Here is a 19,578-nt window from a genome sequence, read left to right on the forward strand (position 1 = left end):
GAGCTTTATGTAATAACTCTAATCCCTGGGTATTCGAGGTCCTCGAATGGGCCATTCCAAGGTGGATGACTCTTCAATGGATACTCTTTATGGTAATTACGACAGTAGCGTACCGGCTTCCGGAAAGTCCTGACAACAATTCTCCTCCGACCAGTGGCTCAGAGATCGAGCTCACACCAATGAGCAGCTCATGCAGTATGAATGAACCCTCGCCCGAGAGTTCGCCAGACCTCAACGAACGAACATCAATCCGTTCCCGCGCAACCGTCCCTCCTGATTCTATACGACCAGTTGAACATTCTTGCAACAAACAAGACATCGACTCGTCAGTGTAGGTGGAATATCTCATGCACTACACAGAGGAAGGTGAAAGGGGATGGCAGTAAAAGTCTGCAATAGGTGTATGTCTTGTGCTGCTGGGGGATTCGTCACTGCCGGCCGACGGAAAGTGGATCCGCTGGACGACACCCGTTTTACATAGGAACATGGAGATCACGTAAGATACATATGTTTCATTGTATAAATCAAGTTGTATACGGCTAGCCGGTGCAGATCAGAGAATCCAGGAATGCTCATGACAGGCCCAGACAGGCCCAGACGAGAGATTCTCGCGATTTGATGAGTCAGACAAGATGCTCACCTGGATGTGTAAACTGCGGAGTATTGCAAATGACGTAACCTTTGCTTCATGATTTGTTAGAGGGGCCAATCACACTCGGTGAAGATCCCAGCCAGCTGATAGGACAAGCCACGCAGAGGGCATTAGACCTGGGACCCGATCAATATTGACACCAAGTTGATGTAATGAAAATACCTTAGTCACTATGATAATGGAGTGACATACTTTCACTGTCAAAAAACTAACTAGTTTCTTTCTTTCTTTGTCTCCCTCCCCTATAATGAAGGAACGGACCAATGGATTCTATCTTTCGAATTCATATTATATATGATGACCCTATGAAGCAAAGCTTTGACCATCGTAACGCCCCTCTTTTTAGAGCGGCTTTATTTCTTAATCCCAATCCCATTCCCCAGTCTTAATCATTGTAGTTACAGGAAAGATTTCTTACATTGTTTTACGTGCCTAAGTCTTTCCAGTACGCAACCTGCACCATCCCTCCCTTCGACTGCAAGATTGTATTAAGAGGTTAGCTACCAGCAAAATCGGCCCTAACCTATCTATATATGGGCCCGAAGAAAAAGTTATCTTTTATTCATAGATATCGGTTTATATCAAGTGAGCAAGCACTCATAATGACCAACGAGGGACGCGACATTAGCCAGCTAGCGGGACTGGATTCTTACGGAGGGCAATATATTAAGAACTGGGCACTGAATACTGAGCGATCTCGACTAGAAGCGGAAATAGCCTATCTAAACTACCTTCTTGTGGCTCACGGGGATTGTTGCGGCGCTTCGCAGGTCTGCACGCACTCTATGCACCTAGGGCCCCCTGAGAACATACCGGTAAGCGAGGCCTCTTCCTATTAAGACTGTAAAACTTACTGAACTGCTAGATATGCAATATTGCCAAAAAATAGAACAATCCCGCAGGTTACTGATTCTACCGGTAAAACCGAATGAATCATCCTGTGAACTCGGTAAGTAATCGCACCTCGAGGCTATTTCCCCTGGCGCAGCATGCAATTGTTGAATAGCTTATTTCGGCTGGCCGCTGGCTAACGAAACCGGCATAGATTCCATCCACGTATAGTCTATGTAAAAACTCTTCTACACTCAGATTGCCCAATACTTTCGGGGCTCAATGGCCGGTAGATTAGCCCCGACCGAGCGGCCTGTTCCTTGCCCTCAAATCTGGAGCCCTGGCGATTGTCATGCCTGATGCGATTAGCGGGCTACCCAACGCACCTGCGACGACGCTGTGCTCCATTTCAATGGTACCGGAAGGCTTTCATGATGGAGATGGACGTTATGGATCGTAGGAGAAGCCACCTCGCTGATACCTCCACTTCATACAATAAGGCCAAAGTGTCCCCTTCATAGTCAATATGACGCCTCGCTGGTTTGAGAGAGTCGAACCCAAGGCCAAAAGCTGTTGCAGGACGTTCCCCAAGAATCCGTCTCAGCTCCTTCACCACCATCACCTTCGCCGACCCATTGATTGTGTGCCACCAAGGGCGGCATAGGCAGGGCGAGAGGTCGATACTAGTTTAATCTGCGAATCGAGCAATCGGATTCACTGCTATTCCGGCAGCGAGATTTTATATAATCAAGCCGGCCCGCGACGTAAGCGGTGAGGTCATCATCAAGAGGGGTAATGGCCCCTCCTTGCCACGACTTACTCTTGGCGACGTCATATCTACGTCTGTTCCCTCCAGCCCAATCGCGGCTCGTCTGCCACCGACTTCAGGAACTAAATATTTGTCCAACTTCCTTGAAATTGGTTTCCAAATAAAAAAAGACGCTACTATAAACAAATCTTATCAATGATTATTCTGAATTCTTAAAAGAAGAACTAAAAAGGTAGGGCATGATTCCCGTCGCTCCTCATTTTACGTCTGCGAGTTATTATGTCTAATCAACCTACCAGGCGACTACATTATGGATGAAGGAGGATCAATGGCAGTCGATTCTATAAAAAATAAGCTGGGCGCCGACGCTTTCAATACACTACCCATTTCATCCAATCCCTTTTGGGAGCAATGGTGTTCAATGGACCAGCGAGTCCTTCCACAGTCGGCAGAACGAGGCGCTTTAGCGAGCGTTTACAGGCAGAGTGAATTCTTATTCAATAATTGCATGCCTACCTCTAAAATCAGCCCTCTGGATCACTGGAATGATCCATACCCTGCCACCACTGTTACGGCTACACCCTCGGTTTCTCAGACGCCATTTCCCAAAACACTCCACCAGTTAGGCATCCCGTCTCCGCCCTTAACGGCGAAAAAGGAAGAGCATCAAAAGCGGAAGCGTTGCTTAGATAAAAATTCGACTCGCAAATCTTTGAGACGAGATTCCTCTCGAGACAGCAAAGCCAATACAGCAACGGGATGAGGAGGTACTGGTTGTTCAAACGGACCTTGCGGTACCCAAGGCCACCATGATAGTAAGTACTCGGAGCAACAGGGCAAGACCCATAGCCAACATGCAAAAGAACGGAATCGTATTGCGGCCGACAAATCTCGAGCTAAGAAGCGAGAACATATGCTAAGGATCCAGTCAGAGGAGCAAGAGCTGGAACAAACCAATCACGACCTGTCCAACTGCATAGCCAACCTGACTCGTGAGGTCCAGGTGCTTAAGATGAAGCTTTTACAACATGCCGGTTGCGACTGCTCGCTCATCCATGACTACCTCGCCGCAGAGGCCCAGCGCTACATCTGTGGACTCAGTAAGCAATCGCACCTTGAGGCTATTTCCCCTGGCGCAGTATACAATTAAACTGCTATAAGAAGAATAAATGTGAGAATGGGGAAGCGAATAGTGATGATCCAGTTATTTCTTTGTCTATTTATCTTGGCGTGTATATGCCTGAGGAATACTCGTGCCGGCATGAGCACGGGAATCGTTCTGTGTGTATAGTCGCCCTGAAAGAATACTCTGGTCTCACGATTCCCCTATCTCCCTAGTCGTCTTGCTGTATCGTTATATTGGCACCTTTCGGAGCGTTCAACGTGTGATGGTCCGGTTGGCTTTATAGCGCTAGAGAGAGTGCGTGCAGGCTTGTGGAGAACTGCAGCACTGTTTATGTGCCAGAAGAATGTTTTCTAAATTGACAAGTTCTGTTTGTAGTTGGGATATCTCGACCTTTAATATTAAGTTCTGTAAATAGTGATCCTTACGAGAACCCAGACCTGCTAGCTGGTTACTGCTAGGCTCGTCACGGGACATGGCAGGTCTTCAGAGTGTGGCCGTCGGGCCAACATACGCCCACTAGATATATTTTGACTTAGAATCAATAATTTAAAGGTCTCTGCTTTGGATAGCTTACAGATAGAAGATGTTAACTTTGCCGCTGGTTGGCTCCCATTATACCTGGCAAAATCGACTAGGATGATTTTATAAGTAAATCGTATAAAGGTCTTTAGTCCCTAAATATGTGGAAAAGCGGCCTTTTATATCCTCTTTACTATTAGGCTAATTCAGGGATATTGGAGTTTTAAATCTCTCAGTATGACGTGAAGATATCATGAGCTTTGCATCACAGGGCTGCCATGATTAATTATAGATTTCCTGGGAGAGGAGTGGTTCATTCCAGATGGCGCGCATTGTCAAAAAATATAAAGACAAATAAAATGAGATCCCTAAGGCTTGAATGCTTAAGATCTTACTGATGCCAAGCTCTCTCTTTACCAACGACATTGGACTTCTGAACCTGGATCTCCTTGCTCTACTACCTTCTAACGATAATCAATCGACTGGCGCACCTTTACGCGGTGCTTGCCACTCTGGCTGGGGTATAAATGACGATGGTGTATGGATTGTAAAAGATGGAAAGAGGATGCTTTGGCTACATGCCGAGTATCGAGTGATGAAGTCGGCTGTACTGGGACGAACGGTCGTTATTGCCTGTTGTTCAGGTCGTGTACTGGTGATGAAGTTCTCTTAGAGCGGAGGCAGGCATAATTTTCTCTTTGGGTACAAGCAGCCCTTTTCAGGTTTGCCACTGATTATCGAAGCAAGACCAGGGGTACCATCCCTCTTAATAAAAGATATATTATGGGCTTATTCGCATAAACCTTTCAGAAAGTCCTATTATTTAATTAATTTTACCGGTAGAATCAGTAACCCTTTAGGATTATTCTAGTTTTAGCAGTATAGCAATTCGGTAAGTTTAGCATTCTTATATCTTTATATCTCTACAATCTTGGCTCCAAGTTCTGCAGCCAGAGTATCATAGAAGTGGCATCTAGGGGCTTTATATGCTTAGCAGTATTCAGAGCTCAGCTTTATTCTTGCCGCTCATGTACAACACCATGAAAAGCTTTCCGGGTTAATATTGCACCCCGGCGCTCTTCCGAACTTAAATAAGGGTGCGAATATATTTTGTGGGTCTGGATCTCAATCATGATGAAATGCTTCGCCTTACTTGGAAGTTCGTTCCTGCCTGGCCAGTACCTCCATGTCTGTCTCCTTGGGCGAGAAGTTCGACAGACGCCCCGAGTACTGCCGCCCGACTAAAGCGGACCGCCTCTATGATCACATCTCCCCGGAACTTAGCTGCAATGAATGCGACTATTCGAGGCTGGTGCAGTGGAGTGCGCAGAATACGAACAACCCAATGATTCATTACGGTACAGTCGCCTCAAGAAACCAAGTCATGAAGAATGGTACTCAGAGAGATATTGTTGCTCGACATCTGAATGTCATCTGTTTCGAGATGGAGGCTGCCGGGCTGCTGAATATCCTCCCTTGCCTACCTGTCCATGGAATCTGCGACTACTCCGCGATTGGAAAAGAAGTCAAAACTTAGAATTATTTTACGCGCTATCACAGTCTATTTCCTTGAAGATAATTGAGTAAGCTAGGTGCCTCCTCTAGACTGACCTAAAGTTCCTGCAATTTGAAGTAGAGAGCTGCCATCATGCAAGCAATTATAGCTAGCAAGAACTGGCTAATTCCGAAACCTTGCTCCTGTGTGCCTGCTACACCACAAACCATGAGCGATATAATCAAGCTCAACAAGATCCCCAGTCCTAGGGCTATGCTTAGGGTTCTATGGCCAGGCCCTTCGAGAATATGAATACATCTCGACTGGAATACAGTTTTATCCCCTTACACCAACAGAGGCCATCGATATCAAGTCCGAGAATCGAGTGCCTAGCTCTAAAAGATTGTTATACAGGCGAAACTCCCTCCCAAGTAAACTCAATCTGGATAATCCGAGCGGAACCAAAACGAATACAAAAGGCAATTTTTCGTGAGGCTCGGGAATCTCGGATGTCCAATTCAGAGCCAGTAGGGATATCCAAAGCATCTATAATCTTGATCCCATCTAGACTCGGGGCTCGATAAAAAGAGATCGAAAGAAGCCCGATTGCAGTCGTTGCAAACTCGATGCGGAGAGAAAGCGGATCAACCTGAACACTGAATGGCTCTTGGCTCATACGCACATATCTATTCCACGGTAGATCTACCTCTGAAATTTTGATGAGAGGAGGTATGATCATGGGCCATGAATGACATCTAAGCTGACTCTGAATGGCATTGAAAGAATCGGTGCCCTCCGCTTCATGCCTTGTCGCTTCATTCTTTATGGGCTGTTTGGCTAAGCTCAAGTTGGAGTTACTTGACGAAGGTAGACATGCCCTGCTCTCAAGCGGGTAGGGGGCCCAACCCTGCCGTTTTGTGTATCGTTGTTTGTCTCTAAACTTCTCAAGCATACCTTGTATGTCCTGCATCATGCTTTCGACCACGGATCGGAACGAATCCGCCTGTGAAGTTGTCATCCACTTAGCATCAGGTATGGTCCATTTTTCGTAAAGGCGGCCATGAGTTTGTGATACCACATATCTACCGTGCTTGCGTATGAAGAGATCACAAAGATAGCACGCTGACTTGCTACATCCAATTGCACGCGGTGCCGGCCTATATGATTGCTTTTCCAAGTAAATAATCTGTTGAACCTCTGCATGCATGAAGCAACGTTGTGCACATCCTGGCCGACTCATTGCTAAAGGAGACTCCAGAAGAGTAATGTCGATGTGGCTGAACAGACGCTGATATTTGGGTTTCCTGGCAACCCTGGCTAGATCTCTGCACGTGAAAAAGTACCTGGCTAGTTTGTCAATTTGGCGGATTCCTGGACTTTTCGAAATTGATTCTGGAATCCCCAAGAATCTCAAATGTTCCTCGGCTGACTTCGTGGTCCCCAAGCGTGCTATATCTACACATTTACCGACAATTGCTTTGAGAGCGCCCGGCAGGGCGGCAGTATCCAACCTCTTATCGATAAGCTGTAGAGCTTCTAGTAAAGCACTCAACTTTCCAACAACCTGCGCAACTTACAGAGTTGGCTGTGAAATACTTTGGATTTCTTCTGTATATTTCCGTATTTACCAACAGCACAGTGTTTCTGGCTGTAAATCCTCTCATCAAGCACTCCCCTTGAACGAGTGGCGGGCCCCCAGTCCTCCCTGTCTTATAGCAATTCAGAGAACGCCAAAAAGAGGTTCCGGATTGGTGAACATCGCATCTATTCGCGCTTCACTTCCAGTACCATCTGTTAGCCATCCAACGAACAGCATACACTAAGCCCACTAACACCGGCACTTCGATAAGCGGCCCAACTGTCGATGCCAGGGCTTGGTCGCTGTTGGGGCCAAAGGTCGCGACCGCCACGGCGATAGCTAACTCGAAGTTATTGCTCGCAGCAGTAAAGCTTTGCGTAACCACCATAGAGAGCCGGAAGCCGAGCAGTCTGCTGATCCATAAAGTGACGAAGAAGATGAGCACGAAATACACAATCAGTGGCGCTGCTACCCGGACGACCGATACAATCTGGTGAACAACCTGTCTGCCTTGGGATGCGAATAGAACGAGAATGGTGTAGAGTAGGCCGATGAGAGACCAGGGTGCGAGAAACTTGAGAAAGGTCTGCTGATACCAATCTGGTCCAGCGACCTTACGAAGGACAATTCGCGTGACGATGGCTGCTCCAAGGGGGATGCCCAGGAAGACAGCCACACTTGTAGCAACAACGCTGTAGGATATATTAATTGTACCCGACTCGTGACTGATGACGCGGATGAAGAAGACGGCCATGGGGGCGAAGAGGACCATCTGGAGTATCGAGTTGATAGCGACGAGGATAGCACAGTATTCGTCGTTGCCGCCAGCGAGACCGTTCCAAATAAGGACCTGAAGGCAAGGTGTCAGTATCGTTTGTAAATGTCTGAAGGCGACAGATAAACGAACCATCGCAATACATCTCCCAAGACCCACGAGAATAAGACCGGTGCGAAGCTCCGGCTTGTCAGGGAGAAAAGCCCAGGCCAGGGCAAGCTAGGAGAAAACGTCAGTATGCTGTCTGTGAAAGGAGGCGTACTGGGGGACGGAATTCACCATGAGGAATGGAGCAACGATCCAGTTGACGAAGATGCTAAAGCAGATCTGCTTCCACATCTCCCGGTGGGAAAAGAGCTCGTGGAGCGATTCATATCGCACTTTGCAGAGGATGGGATACATCATGACGAGTAAACCGACAGCTTGCGCATGCGTCAGTTTCAAGGAGCAAAAGTTCAAGCCTTTGAGGGAAACATACCAATAGGCACCGAAACACCGACAAATTTGCCCTTCTGCAAGGCTGGCCCAGTCTCGGGAACAAAGTTGCCCAAAATTATGCCAATGGCCATTGCCAGGAATATCCACAGGGCTAGGAAGCGATCCAGAAGCCCGAGTCCTTTGAAGGCAGACAGGTGTTGCTTCGGTTGTTCATCGTGGCTCAGGGTCGCAGCTGTGGCCTCGGGATCTTGGCCAGCCTGTCCAGTGCTTTCATTGTCTGGGCCTGCGCGAGGCGGGCTAGGCTTCGGCTCATGGCTGCTCAACGCGTCCTTCATCTCCAGTGTTATGTTGAAGGCGGGCGGGTGATCGTGCGTGGTAGATCTGAAGCAATGCGGTGCGTGGTGCGCAGTGGTTGGGGGTGGCTCAGAGTCCAGCAACCGTCGACGCGAACACGATCTTATACGTGAATCGCCGCATCCATTGCGATTTTCTAGATTGGTGCAAGTTTCGGAACACAAGAGAGACCGCTGCTGGAAAATCTCGTTGAGCCAATCGCAGCCTCCCTGCTAATCGAATTAGCTTGGTGGGGTTGACAGCTGGCGCATAGCTAAGTCCCTGCAACGCCAATCGTCCAATTACCTTTCGGGTATGACAGGGTCCCAAGAATGCCCCGGCTAATCATAGTCTGTGTATGACACAATCCCGACCATGTCTGACTGAGGTTACCTATTGCCTTCGGCCCTTAAAGGGCTTCATATTCAGAAGCACCTTCCCTCCCCCTCCAAGGTGTGATGAATCTCACAAAATCTCTCCTAAAATTGAGCGCTCGTCCTCGTCTCTATCTCGTCTTCCACAAGGTCAACCGTATATGCTCGTCTAAGATGGCCTCTACTGATGCCGCCACGCCCTGGCATGTTACCTACCCTCCTCCACTTAACAAGACCCCCGCGGCCATGACACGCCAGGCGTTATTAGAGATGATGAAGGATAGCAAGAATATCGCCGGCAAGAATTACGTTCTCATTGATCTCCGTCGAACGGATCACGAGGTAGCACCAACCTTTCGCGTTTTCTGAGATAACAATTAATCGAGCATAAACTCACCCATTCTGTCATCCAGGGCGGTACCATTCGCGGGTCCATCAATCTGCCGGCACAGAGCCTCTACCCGACGATAAAGACGCTGTACAGTCTGTTTAAATCGGCGGGAGTTCAAAAAGTTATCTGGTACTGCTGTACGTCTTGATTCACTACCTCCCAACTCGAAGCATGAATAAAACGGGCGTACTAACCTCTCCAGCATCCTCTCGCGGGCGCGGCTCGCGGGCAGCTGGATGGTTTAAGGACCATCTCGACGAGCAAGGCGATAGCCATATGGAAAGCGTAATTCTATTCGAAGGCATTACCGGCTGGGCCAAAGCCGGTGGCGAGTTCGTGGAGTGGATGGATGAGTACAACGCGACTGTTTGGGATAGCAAATAGCAATTATCTAGGATTAGTTATACTTAGTGGCCAAGGAGAAATGAATCGCGGTAGCTTGAACTCCTGGCGACGTTGCGACCTGCTAGATAGGCGGCATGAACATCCACGCCAGAACTTTATAGTCTACTAAATCTAATAAGAACAGCTGCCCCGAAAACAGTCATCGCACCTGGATCCCGTAAGATCTCAGGCTGGAGAAATGAAAGGGAATAGTGCGTTGATGAAGGATCAACAATTTCGGGATGGACTTCACAGAAAGATGTCGCGAGAAGCCATGGAGACGCAATCTTTTTTAAACTGAGGCCCATCCTGGCAGCTCTCTCGCATGGGAATATTCGACCCTGCAAGGATTCACTGGCCATAGCTGGCAGTGGTGGGTCCATGCATGGCCCCTAGCCACGCTTGGCTTGGTTCGTAAGGCCTAAAAATATCTATCTGCACTATCCTAAGGCAATCCCCATAGTAGAGGTGACAGTGCATAAATCGCGCTATTTCTTTTGTGGGCTCCCACCGTATGTCTCGCCTGGAAAGCTGGCATAAAAAATGAATCTTTTCTGCCACATTCTCCGAGTTCGCACTTTCACAAGCAACCTCCACGCAAACACGCCTTTCCACGGGCTTATTCAACGTCGGTATTTCTCTGGTAGCGTCTCAGTGAAGCAGACCCGGAACCTCGGCCTCGCGATGAACGGGCATGGAGATTTGAACAACTTCCACGCTGGGAGGGCAGTAATTAAGCTTGCTGCGGATCCCGCCTACAGCTATCAGTCCCTCGCCATTGACTTCGACCAAGATGACGTCGGAATCCGAGAGCAATATCGCCCTTTTCTTTTTAACGGCAGTCTTTCCACCAATGACTGGATCTCGGAATTAGAGCTGAGCACAGCGACCAAGATGGTGCAGTCGGAGATCTTAGACAAAGGGCTCGATCGCCTCCGCATTCTGGTTCTCTACGGTAGTCTCAGAAGTCGGTAAGTACTATAAATAAAGACGGATGCTATCATTCGATCTTTTGCCATGCATTTTAGCTGGGATATTACCAGTTTCACTCACCATTCCCAGATCATATTCCCGTCTACTAGCATACGAAGCCGCGCGCATTCTTTTTCGCCTCGGCTGTGATGTCCGAATCTACGACCCTGCTGGTCTGCCACAGAAGGACGACGTCCAACACTGCCATCCTAAAGTAAAAGAACTGCGGGAATTAAGCAAGTGGAGCGACGGGCATGTATGGGTCAGCCCTGAGCAGCATGGCAACTTGGTAGGCCCCCTCAGCTGTGATAAATGTGTGCAAAATCATGAATCTAATCGACGGCGTCACAGACGGGCATCTTCAAGCAGCAGATTGACTGGATCCCATTATCCTCCGGCTCAGTGCGTCCTACTCAAGGAAGAACCTTGGCAATTGCCCAAGTCAGCGGAGGATCACAGTCTTTCAACGCTGTCAACTCGCTTCGGATACTCGGACGGTGGATGCGCATGTTTGCCATTCCCAACCAGAGCTCGGTGCCAAAGGCATACACGCAGTTCACATCTGAGACTGAGGGTAGCCGTATGCTTGCCAGCTCAAACCGTGACCGCCTCGTTGATTGCATGGAAGAGCTTGTGAAGTATACCATCGTCATGAGACCCCATTTTGACTTGTTTGGGGATCGATTCAGTGAGCGCGAGGAGCGCAAGGCCAAGGATGCAAAAGGGGAAGTGTGAAAGTAGGCGGCGCGGTATAAAGATTTGTGTTTCATATTAGAATAGAGCTCCTTTGTCCAAAAGCAACTGGCAGAACCCTGCCGGCCCCGGCGCAAGGGTGCTATGTCTGCAATATAATTCCATGAGTTTCAGAGTATCACTGGTGAATGCAGTGCTACATATCAATAATGTCGAGGAAACTGGTATAACAAACCAAGATCCAATTATGGGCCCTAGACAGTCGCTACTAGCAATGAACCCTGCACAATGACAGTCATAACTGGTTGTAGCCATACTGAGTATGTTTGCGGGATAATGTCAGGCCTTGAGAATGATTGGCCGTCTCAAGGCTCTGTCACCTGGCCTTCGAGATGGCTAAGGATATCCTTGGTAATTGAAACAACGATGGACGTTTCTACTCTACTTATGGGGGCCCACGAGAGGGCCACTGAGTAGGAAAAGTAGCCCTTGATTGGGAACAAAGATACATAAAATTACATACATTTAGTGGGCAGGCTGATGTCACTTTTGGCAGAGGTCTCGCGAACTTGGCGATATTATGCGGGGAAGGAAGGTACCTGGCTACGCATAGTAATTTCATGCGTTAAGAGGTATTTTTTCTTTCCGAACCAAGGCCCCATTTTCCTACTCAGTGGTCCCTCCGTGGGTGCGCCAGACGGGGAATCTGACGAGATAGAGTCCTCCACAAGTATGGCATCTGCCGGTAGTGTTATCTGATAAAACCAAAATAATTTAGTGATGATTAAGGGTCTAAGTTCGGTGTGTCTCAGGCGCCTAGCTCAGCTCAGCTACATAGTCGTATCTACATCCCAGTCACCAACAGAAATGACCGAGAACATGAAATATATGGATGTTTACTCCTCAAATTTGGGGTTGGTAGACAGACCAGGTTTCAGCTGCTGAAGATAGGATGCTGAACACTTGGAGAAGTCGGCCTTCAAGCAGGCCTATCGCGGGGACAAGCGAGGCTCGGGGGAGTGACATGGTGTAGGGATTGTTGAGAGGCTGAGGGATGAGATGATATCGGGAAAACAAGGTAACGAGGGACAACATTGTGGGCCTATGAGGCGTATCCTCACGGGCGGAATAAATTCATTCAATTGCAGTGGCTCAGCTGATACCTGAGGCCGCAAGACCTGGCCTTTCTAGCCAATTATGGCCGGGGCATGACAGGCCTTGCGTTTGTGGTTAGGTTCAAGCAGCCGGGAAAAGCTTGAGCGAATCAATTTGATCTGTGTTTCGCTTGAAGAGGAGCCCAGAAAGCGGGGCTGACACATCATGGTGGCAATATTCGTGTGGCATGGTCAAGGTTGGGCAGATCCTCAACCCCTCATACATCAGACCTTGGACCATTCACCGTTCTGTCACCTGCGCTCTGCATTACATAAGCTCAATTTTCCAAAACTTGAGCATCGTCTTAGTCCAATGCCTAGAAAGGTATGCTATCTCTACTTACGCTGGTTGACATGTTCTAACCGGCTGGCCCACGTAGAACCGGACTCCAACCTCTGTGATTCAGAATCGCGATAACCAGCGCCGCTCACGGGCGCGGCGTCGGCAACTTGTTGAAGAGCTTCAACTGCGGCTCCAGGATTACGAACGTCGAGGCCCTCAGGCCAGTATTGAGATGCGGCGGGAGGCTAAAGGCGTCTTATGGGAGAATAAACATCTTCGTGACCTCCTCCAGATCCGAGGGGTTTCGCAAGACGAGATCGATGATCACCTCTCGCTGGTTGGGCCTATTGGTACTGAACTAAATCTGGACCTCTGGGAACTCCTGCAGAGGGGCAGTGATCCACGCACGCCTCGCATACAAAAATACAGTGCGATGCAGCCGCGGTCATCCGACAGATTACACAACATCACTACCTACCCTTATAACATAGCAGATAACCCCTCGCCTCCAAGCACGTCTCTTTCTAATCATTGTCCGTCTGTACCAAGTCGAGCACTAGCTACTTCAGTCCCTACTAGACCTACTCCGTCCGTAGATATAGCAGAGGCAGATTGCGTCGTCACTAATAGCTGCGATCACGAGAAGCATGATTCCTACGATTCATACACTGCTCAGCTCCCAGATCGTACGAGTATCTCGTTCATTTGCAATAACAACTTACCTGATCCGGCTAGCCATACAGACATACTCCCACCAGTAACGGACTGTTTCTGCCCACCTAGCTCGCCCATTTCCATCTCAGGCCACTGGAACAGAGGGATATCTTGCAAGGCAGCAATTAATATTATTTCTGGGCTGCAGAACAACGCAGATTCGGACCGGGTTCGTGATCTGTTGCACTGTAAAGAATCAGATGACTGTCTTGTTCAGAATTCCAACGTGTTCCAAATACTGGATGAGTTAGCTTAATTAAATCTATGTTGCTCTATACGAACCATCTTTTCTTGGGATGCGAAGTCAATGCAGAGCGCGCGATTTCGTGTCGTACAGTAACGAAAAAGCATAATTGTCGTGTGCTAATGCTTCACACATAATATCTCAGTTGAGTTTCTGGGTTGGAGAATAACTGTTTCATATAGCTAGTGTTTAAACCCATGAAGCTCTCCATATTGTACAATTTAAACTATCAGATATGAATGCGCCGTATAATCTTGAATACTGATCTGTGCAAACAGTTCTGACTCAACCTCGACTTAGGCTCCCAGATATTGAATGATCTGTATACCTTCCGAGCCTATGTTTCCGTATCCATCGCGTGAAATACAGCAGACTGGGCAGTGGTACTTCAATAAGTGGTCCATCAGCTAATGCAAATCTTGATTGCTATTGGGGCCCAAAGGTAACAACTGCAATAGCAATAGCCATTTCGTAGTTCAGTGAATATTTTACAATACTACGGTTCAGAAAACATCAGAGCATGGACCCCAATATATGCCGATGAACCCTATCGCTCTACCTTCTACCACAGATATTTAATATTTGACAACTCTCTGCCGTGTTCATTTCTATGATGACACATCAAAAAATTGCCATCTCCGGTCTAGCTTCGCCAAGCGTTGAAACTGTACAAAATATCCAGGGTCTAATCTTACCTACCCTGATGCCGTAAGCCTTGGCTCACAATTATGAGGTAATGTCGCCAACGTCGGGGAATCCTGCTAGCCCTAGGGTAACTGACTCGCTATAAGCTGCATTTTAATTGGACTCTATTCACCCCCAGACTCACCACCTCCTGAGGTTTTTCGCTTGAAACAGAAGTCTGTTAGGTCATTTACGTTCTCTTGGTGCAGCTGAAGAAATCAGATTGTCCGACGACATGCGGGGTTCGTCCCTCAGTATGTGCGGGGTATACTAGCACAGATTTGGTATTTTTCGGTTTGTCACCATTGCTTAGTCGCACCTGAGTCGGCTTCATTGCGGTAGTCTTTCTGTTTTGGGTAGAGTCCTCCGCTTTTCCCTCGAAAACAGCATCAAGCAAATGAAGCTTCGGTAAGTTCGTCTATCCCTTGTCGCAGGGAGGAATCAGTTGCCAAGGTTCTTGGCGAATGGCAGGGTCTGCCTCACTTTGGCGTCATAGTCTTCCTATCCCAAGAAGCATAAAAGACCGGCGTGTCCTCGCCAACGAAGATAAGTGGCGGCAAACAGATAGATCTAATAGATGTTGCTTCTTGAATTTACTAGATATGAGTCGCTCGGAGACTACATTCCACGAATCCAGTCAACCTGAAGATGATCTATTGCCTACTCCTGATGGAGGATATGGCTGGGTCATTGTAGGCTCGTGCTTTATATTAAGTGGCTTGACTTGGGGTGTAACAGCAGTAAGTGTCCTGAATTTCTTGACTTTACAAAGTCTAATTGATGTCTTAGTCCTTTGGCGTCTATCTAACAGAGTACGTCTCTTGGAAGAAGATCGCAAATGCTAAGCCAATGGAATACGGACTCGTCGGCGGGCTGAACTTCAGTTGTGCCATGCTTCTTGCTCCTTTAGCTACCCACCTTGCTGGCAGATACCCCTTTAAAGCTGTTGTGCTGCTTGGGTGCTTCTTACAAAGCCTTGGTTACGTTACAGCTCCCTTTGCCTCCAGAACATGGCAACTTTACCTCACTCAAGGGGCTCTAATTGGCAGCGGTATCGGTTTCATCATCGTCCCTAGCACGGCAGTTTTGTCTCAATGGTTCTCCAAACGGCGCAGCATGGCCAACGGCATCAGCTCTGCTGGCTCTGGAGTCGGAGGGGCCGCCTTTACTTGGGGAACAGCTGCCATGATTCAGCGGCAAGGGTTGAATTGGGCACTCCGCACGACAGGCATTATCACCTTTGTAGGTATCGTGATAGCAACACTCCTACTTCGAGACAGAAACTCCCAAATCCAGCCAAACCAGAGTGCCTTTGACATCGCCCTGTTTCGGTCCAAGGCGGTTGTTTTGCTTTTGTTATGGGCTTTCATCAGCATGTTCGGGTACATTGTCTTGCTGTTTTCGCTATCTGAGTTTGCTCTTGCCCTAGGGCTATCCCACAAACAGGCCACCGATGTTGTCGGTTTCTTGAACGTAGGGACCGCTGTTGGACGTCCCCTTATTGGCCTTGTGAGCGATCGTTTCTCCCGGGTTGCTATCGCTTTTCTGCTCACGCTTCTTTGTGGTCTCACTTGTTTTGTCCTATGGTTACCGGCCAAGTCGTTTGGACTGACGTTATTCTTTTCCACTGTTTGTGGGGCAATCTTAGGAGTATTCTGGATGGTAAGTATATTTCTATCTAATCTCGCTTGAAACCATTAGAGCGAAGAGCTTCGCTAACATCTCACAGACCATTGGCCCCTTATCAGCACAAGTAGTGAGTATGAAAAATCTCCAATCGATGCTCTCCCTCGCTTGGGCTGCAACAATCATCCCTACCGCATGTGAGTGATGTGCTTTGTTATAACGTCTTAAATGCAATGCAAACCATTGACCTTATATTTTCAGCCGCCGAAGTCATAGCTTTACTGCTCCAGGAGTTACCAGCCCCGAGAACCTATCTGTACCCCCAGACCTTCGCAGGTCTATCGTATATCATTGCTAGCGGATTTTTAGCGGCATTGTGGAGAAGTTTGCGTCACAGAGACTCTGATATTCTAATACGCAGGCCACCTGGTGGCGTTGATTTCTAGAGGGTTGCTTGAAAGCGCTACTCAAACCATGGGTCGCAAGCGAGCGACGGTAGTTAGTTATGAGTCACGAGATATTCGCTGTACAAACAGTAATAGAGCCGCCTTGTTTATTTGTTCGAAATGTCACCTCATAAGGGGCTCATGTAATCGATTAATGCATACAGAACCTTGGTATCAACTCTGCACCCCTCGCCCTGCTTTGTCGCCCGCCGAAATCCTGGCCACAGCCATTGTTCCACGTCAGACATTTCTATGCCGGCCATGTTTTGCTGAGCAATAATCTCATATGCCACCCGGCATAGGGTGGTGGACTCGCCAGGCGCGACGAGGGGGAGTCGACCGTCGTGGTCATACTGCGCAATGAGAGGGAAAACGACGGGGTTGGCGGCAGTTTGATCTGCAGGAATTGAAGATGGTGCGGTTGGATCTTCGGTTAAGGCTCTGGTGACAGGTAACGGTGCCGGGCTTCGGTGATAATGCTGCTGTCCCGAGGGCTGATTGACGGGTTTGGAAAGACGGTGACAGCATCCTTGTTTGTCCAGCCCGCCGCCCAAGAGTCTGGGTTCTTCGGCTGGCAACGGTTGTTCAATGATCGCTTGATCCGATCGGCTGAATGGTTCCGGCGCAGAGTCATTGAAACGGCTGCTCATGGCATATGCGGCGGAATCTCGGGCGGCAACCAGTGCCTCCAGCTCCTCGATTCGAGCCAGTGCTATGCGCAACTCTTGTCGAGACTGCGTCAACTCCGTCTCTAGGGATTCAATGCGGGCTTTGACGCGCGCGCGGTGACGACGCTGGTTATCGCGAACTCGAGTGGCGTTGTGATCCTGAGCTTTTAAGGACCACTTTGATATGAATGGCGCTTGACGTGCGGGTGCCATTCTGAGGGGCCAAGGCTTGAGGGAATAAGAGAGGTCGCTAGAGACGGGGACAAGCGGAGAAGTAAGACCAAACCGGTCGAAAGGTGTCTTGGTTGACAGGATCTCGGAGCTTAGCTCATGTGATGGAGGTTAACGTGTGGGGGAGGCGGCCTGACGTGGTGACATATTGCATTATTGCCTTTTCTGGCTGGGATGGTATGACATATCGACTTATTTCCTGTTCTGGTTCTAGCCCAATGACGGATTGATATCTTGATTGGCTTCTAAGCGCTGACATACCAAAAACTTTCCAATTTTAGCTTAGCATTGGTGCACATTGCCTCCACTGCTAGGTGGCAACTGTTGGCAGCCGTAATAAGTTGTAGTTATATAAAGAAGCGAGACTATTAAAGTAAGCTCGCCAGATATGTTACTACTCTCAATCAAGGGCTCCGACTTTCAGAGCACAGCAAAATCACTCATCATGAACTCCGAAGACATATATGCACAAGTCAGCGAGCGCTACGGCAGCGCAGCCAAGGGCTCAGATGCCAGGTATAGCAACACCATCGCCAAAGCCTTCGGCTATTCAGAGGAGGAACTCGCCTCAGTTCCCAAGGATGCCAATTTGGGTCTGAGCTGTGGGACACCTCTTGCTATTGCTACGCTTCGGGAGGTCAGTTGTCTATCTTCCCGTGTCGCAACAAGTAAAGCTGAGGACAATCACAATAGGGAGAGACAGTTATTGACCTGGGAAGTGGCGCCGGGCTCGATGTATTCCTCTCGGCCAACATGGTCGGCCCAACTGGCAAAGCTATCGGGGTAGACATGAACAAGGCGAGTCGTGGAAATACTCAATATTAAGCAATGACTAACGCAGCATGAGAACAGGACATGCTCGCAAAAGCACTAGCGCTCAAGGCTGACCGTGCCATAAATAACGTCGAGTTCATCGAGTCTCGCATCACCAACATTAGTTCTGGAGGACGGTATTGCCGACTGCATCATCTCCAACTGTGTCGTCAACCTGGTCCCGCATAATGAGAAGCAGCAAGCGTTCAACGAAATGTTTCGCCTCCTCAAACCTGGAGGCCGGGTGGCCATCTCCGATATACTTGCCAAGAAGCCACTCCCCGAAAAAATCAGAAATAGCATGGCTTTTTATGTCGGGTGTGTGGCTGGGGCAAGCCAGGTAGTCGAATATGAACAGTATCTGGGTAATGCAGGCTTCGAAGGTAACAGAGTTTTGCGCTCTGGAAGGCGCTCACTGCTAATTAAAACTGGTCTGCAGATGTCCTCATTACGGATACGGGCAGCGACCTGAATGTATATCTCGATGCTATGGCGGGTGGCTGTTGCTCAGCGATGGGGAGCATAGCGTCGGACCTGAAGGGAGAGGATTTGAACCAATGGGGTGGTAAGTGAAACCCTCTCAAATTGCCTTGAGATATAGCTGACAATGAAGGCAAAGGCTCCTTCAAGATCTATGCCGTGAAGAAGTAGAAGTAATTTTGAGGAAAGATGCAAGTAGAGCCGGGGGGAGGAGGTATAAGTTGTTGTTTACGTCTAGGTTGTGTATCAAGCTTCTACCGCGGTTCGCGAACTCAGTAAATCGCCTTTCCCTAAATATCCTAGCTATCTTTAGTATGCTTAGGAAGGCAGCATCGTCCTCAATAAAGACCAGAGTACTCTTACCCGTTGACGAAGTCAAGTACATTGATGGGTTACTCGCCGAGAAGGTAGGTCTTTTAAAGGTAACGACAGGTCAGAGCAAGAAGACCTTCATTCCATACATCTTTTACGCTTGATAGTGCGTGAAGTAGGCGACCGAGCACCTCTATGTCTGGATTCCCTCCATAACTCTGAGGTATAACTGTATAAGTCATGGCGTCCGTGCTATATCAATAATCACCAAATCCAGTCATAGAATGTAAACTTGGGATAAATCTAAGATATTAGGAAACTGTTATAGCTCATTTGCATATAGTAGGATAATATACACATTCGAGATCATCAGGATAGTCCAGTACAAAGCGGGAATTCCTCAAGTTCACACGGGCTTGCGGCTATGCTGATAAGACCTAGACAGGTTTTATCACTAAAAGAATCAATCCTTACCGTAAGTAAGCCACTGTGAGATTCGAGGCAAAGTTTGCGAATACTCCCCATCCCCCACCGCCGGTCTTATCCAGTGCAGTCAAATGCATTCGGCACCGGTCCAACTCTGCTACAAGCT

At 48.4% G+C, this 19,578-nt stretch overlaps 13 protein-coding genes across 13 annotated transcripts; 9 read left to right on the top strand and 4 right to left on the bottom strand.

Moving 5' to 3' along the window:
• Window positions 1-1,254: 1,254 nt before the first annotated feature.
• Window positions 1,255-1,562, top strand: FOBCDRAFT_240567 (uncharacterized protein; the record flags this gene model as incomplete). Its single annotated transcript, XM_059610313.1, has 2 exons — window positions 1,255-1,467; window positions 1,542-1,562. The coding sequence occupies 2 exons, from the start codon at window positions 1,255-1,257 to the stop codon at window positions 1,560-1,562; spliced, it is 234 nt and encodes a 77-aa protein (XP_059465043.1).
• A 935-nt stretch (window positions 1,563-2,497) lies between these two features.
• FOBCDRAFT_224882 (uncharacterized protein) lies at window positions 2,498-3,015 on the top strand (the record flags this gene model as incomplete). The annotated part of the gene is made up of 1 exon (XM_059609672.1): window positions 2,498-3,015. The coding sequence occupies exon 1, from the start codon at window positions 2,563-2,565 to the stop codon at window positions 3,013-3,015; it is 453 nt and encodes a 150-aa protein (XP_059467305.1). The 5' UTR covers window positions 2,498-2,562.
• Window positions 2,995-3,611, top strand: FOBCDRAFT_224883 (uncharacterized protein). Its single transcript, XM_059609673.1, has one exon. It carries the CDS (start codon window positions 3,166-3,168, stop codon window positions 3,400-3,402), a length of 237 nt encoding a protein of 78 aa, XP_059467306.1. The 5' UTR covers window positions 2,995-3,165; the 3' UTR covers window positions 3,403-3,611.
• Window positions 3,612-3,663: 52 nt separating this feature from the next.
• FOBCDRAFT_137889 (uncharacterized protein) lies at window positions 3,664-3,852 on the bottom strand (the record flags this gene model as incomplete). The annotated part of the gene is made up of 1 exon (XM_059607988.1): window positions 3,664-3,852. The coding sequence occupies one exon, from the start codon at window positions 3,850-3,852 to the stop codon at window positions 3,664-3,666; it is 189 nt and encodes a 62-aa protein (XP_059467307.1).
• A 1,231-nt stretch (window positions 3,853-5,083) lies between these two features.
• Window positions 5,084-5,434, top strand: FOBCDRAFT_240569 (uncharacterized protein; the record flags this gene model as incomplete). Its single annotated transcript, XM_059610314.1, has 1 exon — window positions 5,084-5,434. The coding sequence occupies one exon, from the start codon at window positions 5,084-5,086 to the stop codon at window positions 5,432-5,434; it is 351 nt and encodes a 116-aa protein (XP_059467308.1).
• A 364-nt stretch (window positions 5,435-5,798) lies between these two features.
• On the bottom strand, window positions 5,799-6,821 carry FOBCDRAFT_137545 (uncharacterized protein; the record flags this gene model as incomplete). The annotated part of the gene is made up of 2 exons (XM_059607980.1): window positions 5,799-6,549; window positions 6,646-6,821. Coding segments are annotated over 2 exons (927 nt in total), but the record flags the coding sequence as incomplete, so codon positions are not given.
• Window positions 6,802-8,519, bottom strand: FOBCDRAFT_184145 (arsenical-resistance protein; the record flags this gene model as incomplete). Its single annotated transcript, XM_059608590.1, has 4 exons — window positions 6,802-7,821; window positions 7,879-7,965; window positions 8,026-8,168; window positions 8,225-8,519. The coding sequence occupies 4 exons, from the start codon at window positions 8,517-8,519 to the stop codon at window positions 7,168-7,170; spliced, it is 1,179 nt and encodes a 392-aa protein (XP_059465044.1). The 3' UTR covers window positions 6,802-7,167.
• A 435-nt stretch (window positions 8,520-8,954) lies between these two features.
• Window positions 8,955-9,813, top strand: FOBCDRAFT_162542 (Rhodanese-like domain-containing protein). Its single transcript, XM_054704884.2, has 3 exons — window positions 8,955-9,233; window positions 9,305-9,419; window positions 9,485-9,813. Exons 1-3 carry the CDS (start codon window positions 8,976-8,978, stop codon window positions 9,664-9,666), a joined length of 555 nt encoding a protein of 184 aa, XP_054560859.2. The 5' UTR covers window positions 8,955-8,975; the 3' UTR covers window positions 9,667-9,813.
• A 371-nt stretch (window positions 9,814-10,184) lies between these two features.
• Window positions 10,185-11,506, top strand: FOBCDRAFT_224888 (flavo protein-like protein). The gene is made up of 3 exons (XM_031195955.3): window positions 10,185-10,637; window positions 10,729-10,927; window positions 10,990-11,506. Exons 1-3 carry the CDS (start codon window positions 10,210-10,212, stop codon window positions 11,371-11,373), a joined length of 1,011 nt encoding a protein of 336 aa, XP_031028109.2. The 5' UTR covers window positions 10,185-10,209; the 3' UTR covers window positions 11,374-11,506.
• A 1,218-nt stretch (window positions 11,507-12,724) lies between these two features.
• Window positions 12,725-13,763, top strand: FOBCDRAFT_224892 (uncharacterized protein). Its single transcript, XM_059609674.1, has 2 exons — window positions 12,725-12,810; window positions 12,866-13,763. The coding sequence occupies exons 1-2, from the start codon at window positions 12,799-12,801 to the stop codon at window positions 13,736-13,738; spliced, it is 885 nt and encodes a 294-aa protein (XP_059467310.1). The 5' UTR covers window positions 12,725-12,798; the 3' UTR covers window positions 13,739-13,763.
• Window positions 13,764-15,301: 1,538 nt separating this feature from the next.
• FOBCDRAFT_136807 (major facilitator superfamily domain-containing protein) lies at window positions 15,302-16,241 on the top strand (the record flags this gene model as incomplete). Its single annotated transcript, XM_031195036.3, has 2 exons — window positions 15,302-16,072; window positions 16,140-16,241. The coding sequence occupies 2 exons, from the start codon at window positions 15,302-15,304 to the stop codon at window positions 16,239-16,241; spliced, it is 873 nt and encodes a 290-aa protein (XP_031029774.3).
• A 56-nt stretch (window positions 16,242-16,297) lies between these two features.
• Window positions 16,298-17,504, bottom strand: FOBCDRAFT_224893 (uncharacterized protein). The gene has a single exon (XM_054704885.2). The coding sequence runs from the start codon at window positions 17,361-17,363 to the stop codon at window positions 16,611-16,613; it is 753 nt and encodes a 250-aa protein (XP_054560860.1). The 5' UTR covers window positions 17,364-17,504; the 3' UTR covers window positions 16,298-16,610.
• A 322-nt stretch (window positions 17,505-17,826) lies between these two features.
• FOBCDRAFT_240575 (S-adenosyl-L-methionine-dependent methyltransferase) lies at window positions 17,827-18,845 on the top strand (the record flags this gene model as incomplete). Its single annotated transcript, XM_059610315.1, has 6 exons — window positions 17,827-18,018; window positions 18,075-18,164; window positions 18,234-18,284; window positions 18,328-18,577; window positions 18,634-18,759; window positions 18,796-18,845. 6 exons carry the CDS (start codon window positions 17,827-17,829, stop codon window positions 18,843-18,845), a joined length of 759 nt encoding a protein of 252 aa, XP_059465045.1.
• Between the last annotated feature and the right edge of the window lie 733 nt (window positions 18,846-19,578).

This window comes from Fusarium oxysporum, chromosome VI (assembly GCF_013085055.1).
Source record: "Fusarium oxysporum Fo47 chromosome VI, complete sequence".
Classification (NCBI taxonomy): domain Eukaryota; kingdom Fungi; phylum Ascomycota; class Sordariomycetes; order Hypocreales; family Nectriaceae; genus Fusarium; species Fusarium oxysporum.

Coding starts and splice junctions, on each gene's coding strand:
- FOBCDRAFT_224883 (XM_059609673.1), top strand. CDS start 3,166: ATGCTAAGGATCCAGTCAGAGGAGCAAGAGCTGGAACAAACCAATCAC.
- FOBCDRAFT_162542 (XM_054704884.2), top strand. CDS start 8,976: ATGAATCTCACAAAATCTCTCCTAAAATTGAGCGCTCGTCCTCGTCTC. Junction 9,234..9,304: donor TCCGTCGAACGGATCACGAG/GTAGCACCAACC, acceptor TCTGTCATCCAG/GGCGGTACCATTCGCGGGTC. Junction 9,420..9,484: donor AAAAGTTATCTGGTACTGCT/GTACGTCTTGAT, acceptor TAACCTCTCCAG/CATCCTCTCGCGGGCGCGGC.
- FOBCDRAFT_224888 (XM_031195955.3), top strand. CDS start 10,210: ATGAATCTTTTCTGCCACATTCTCCGAGTTCGCACTTTCACAAGCAAC. Junction 10,638..10,728: donor TACGGTAGTCTCAGAAGTCG/GTAAGTACTATA, acceptor CACCATTCCCAG/ATCATATTCCCGTCTACTAG. Junction 10,928..10,989: donor CTGAGCAGCATGGCAACTTG/GTAGGCCCCCTC, acceptor ACGGCGTCACAG/ACGGGCATCTTCAAGCAGCA.
- FOBCDRAFT_224893 (XM_054704885.2), bottom strand. CDS start 17,363: ATGGCACCCGCACGTCAAGCGCCATTCATATCAAAGTGGTCCTTAAAA.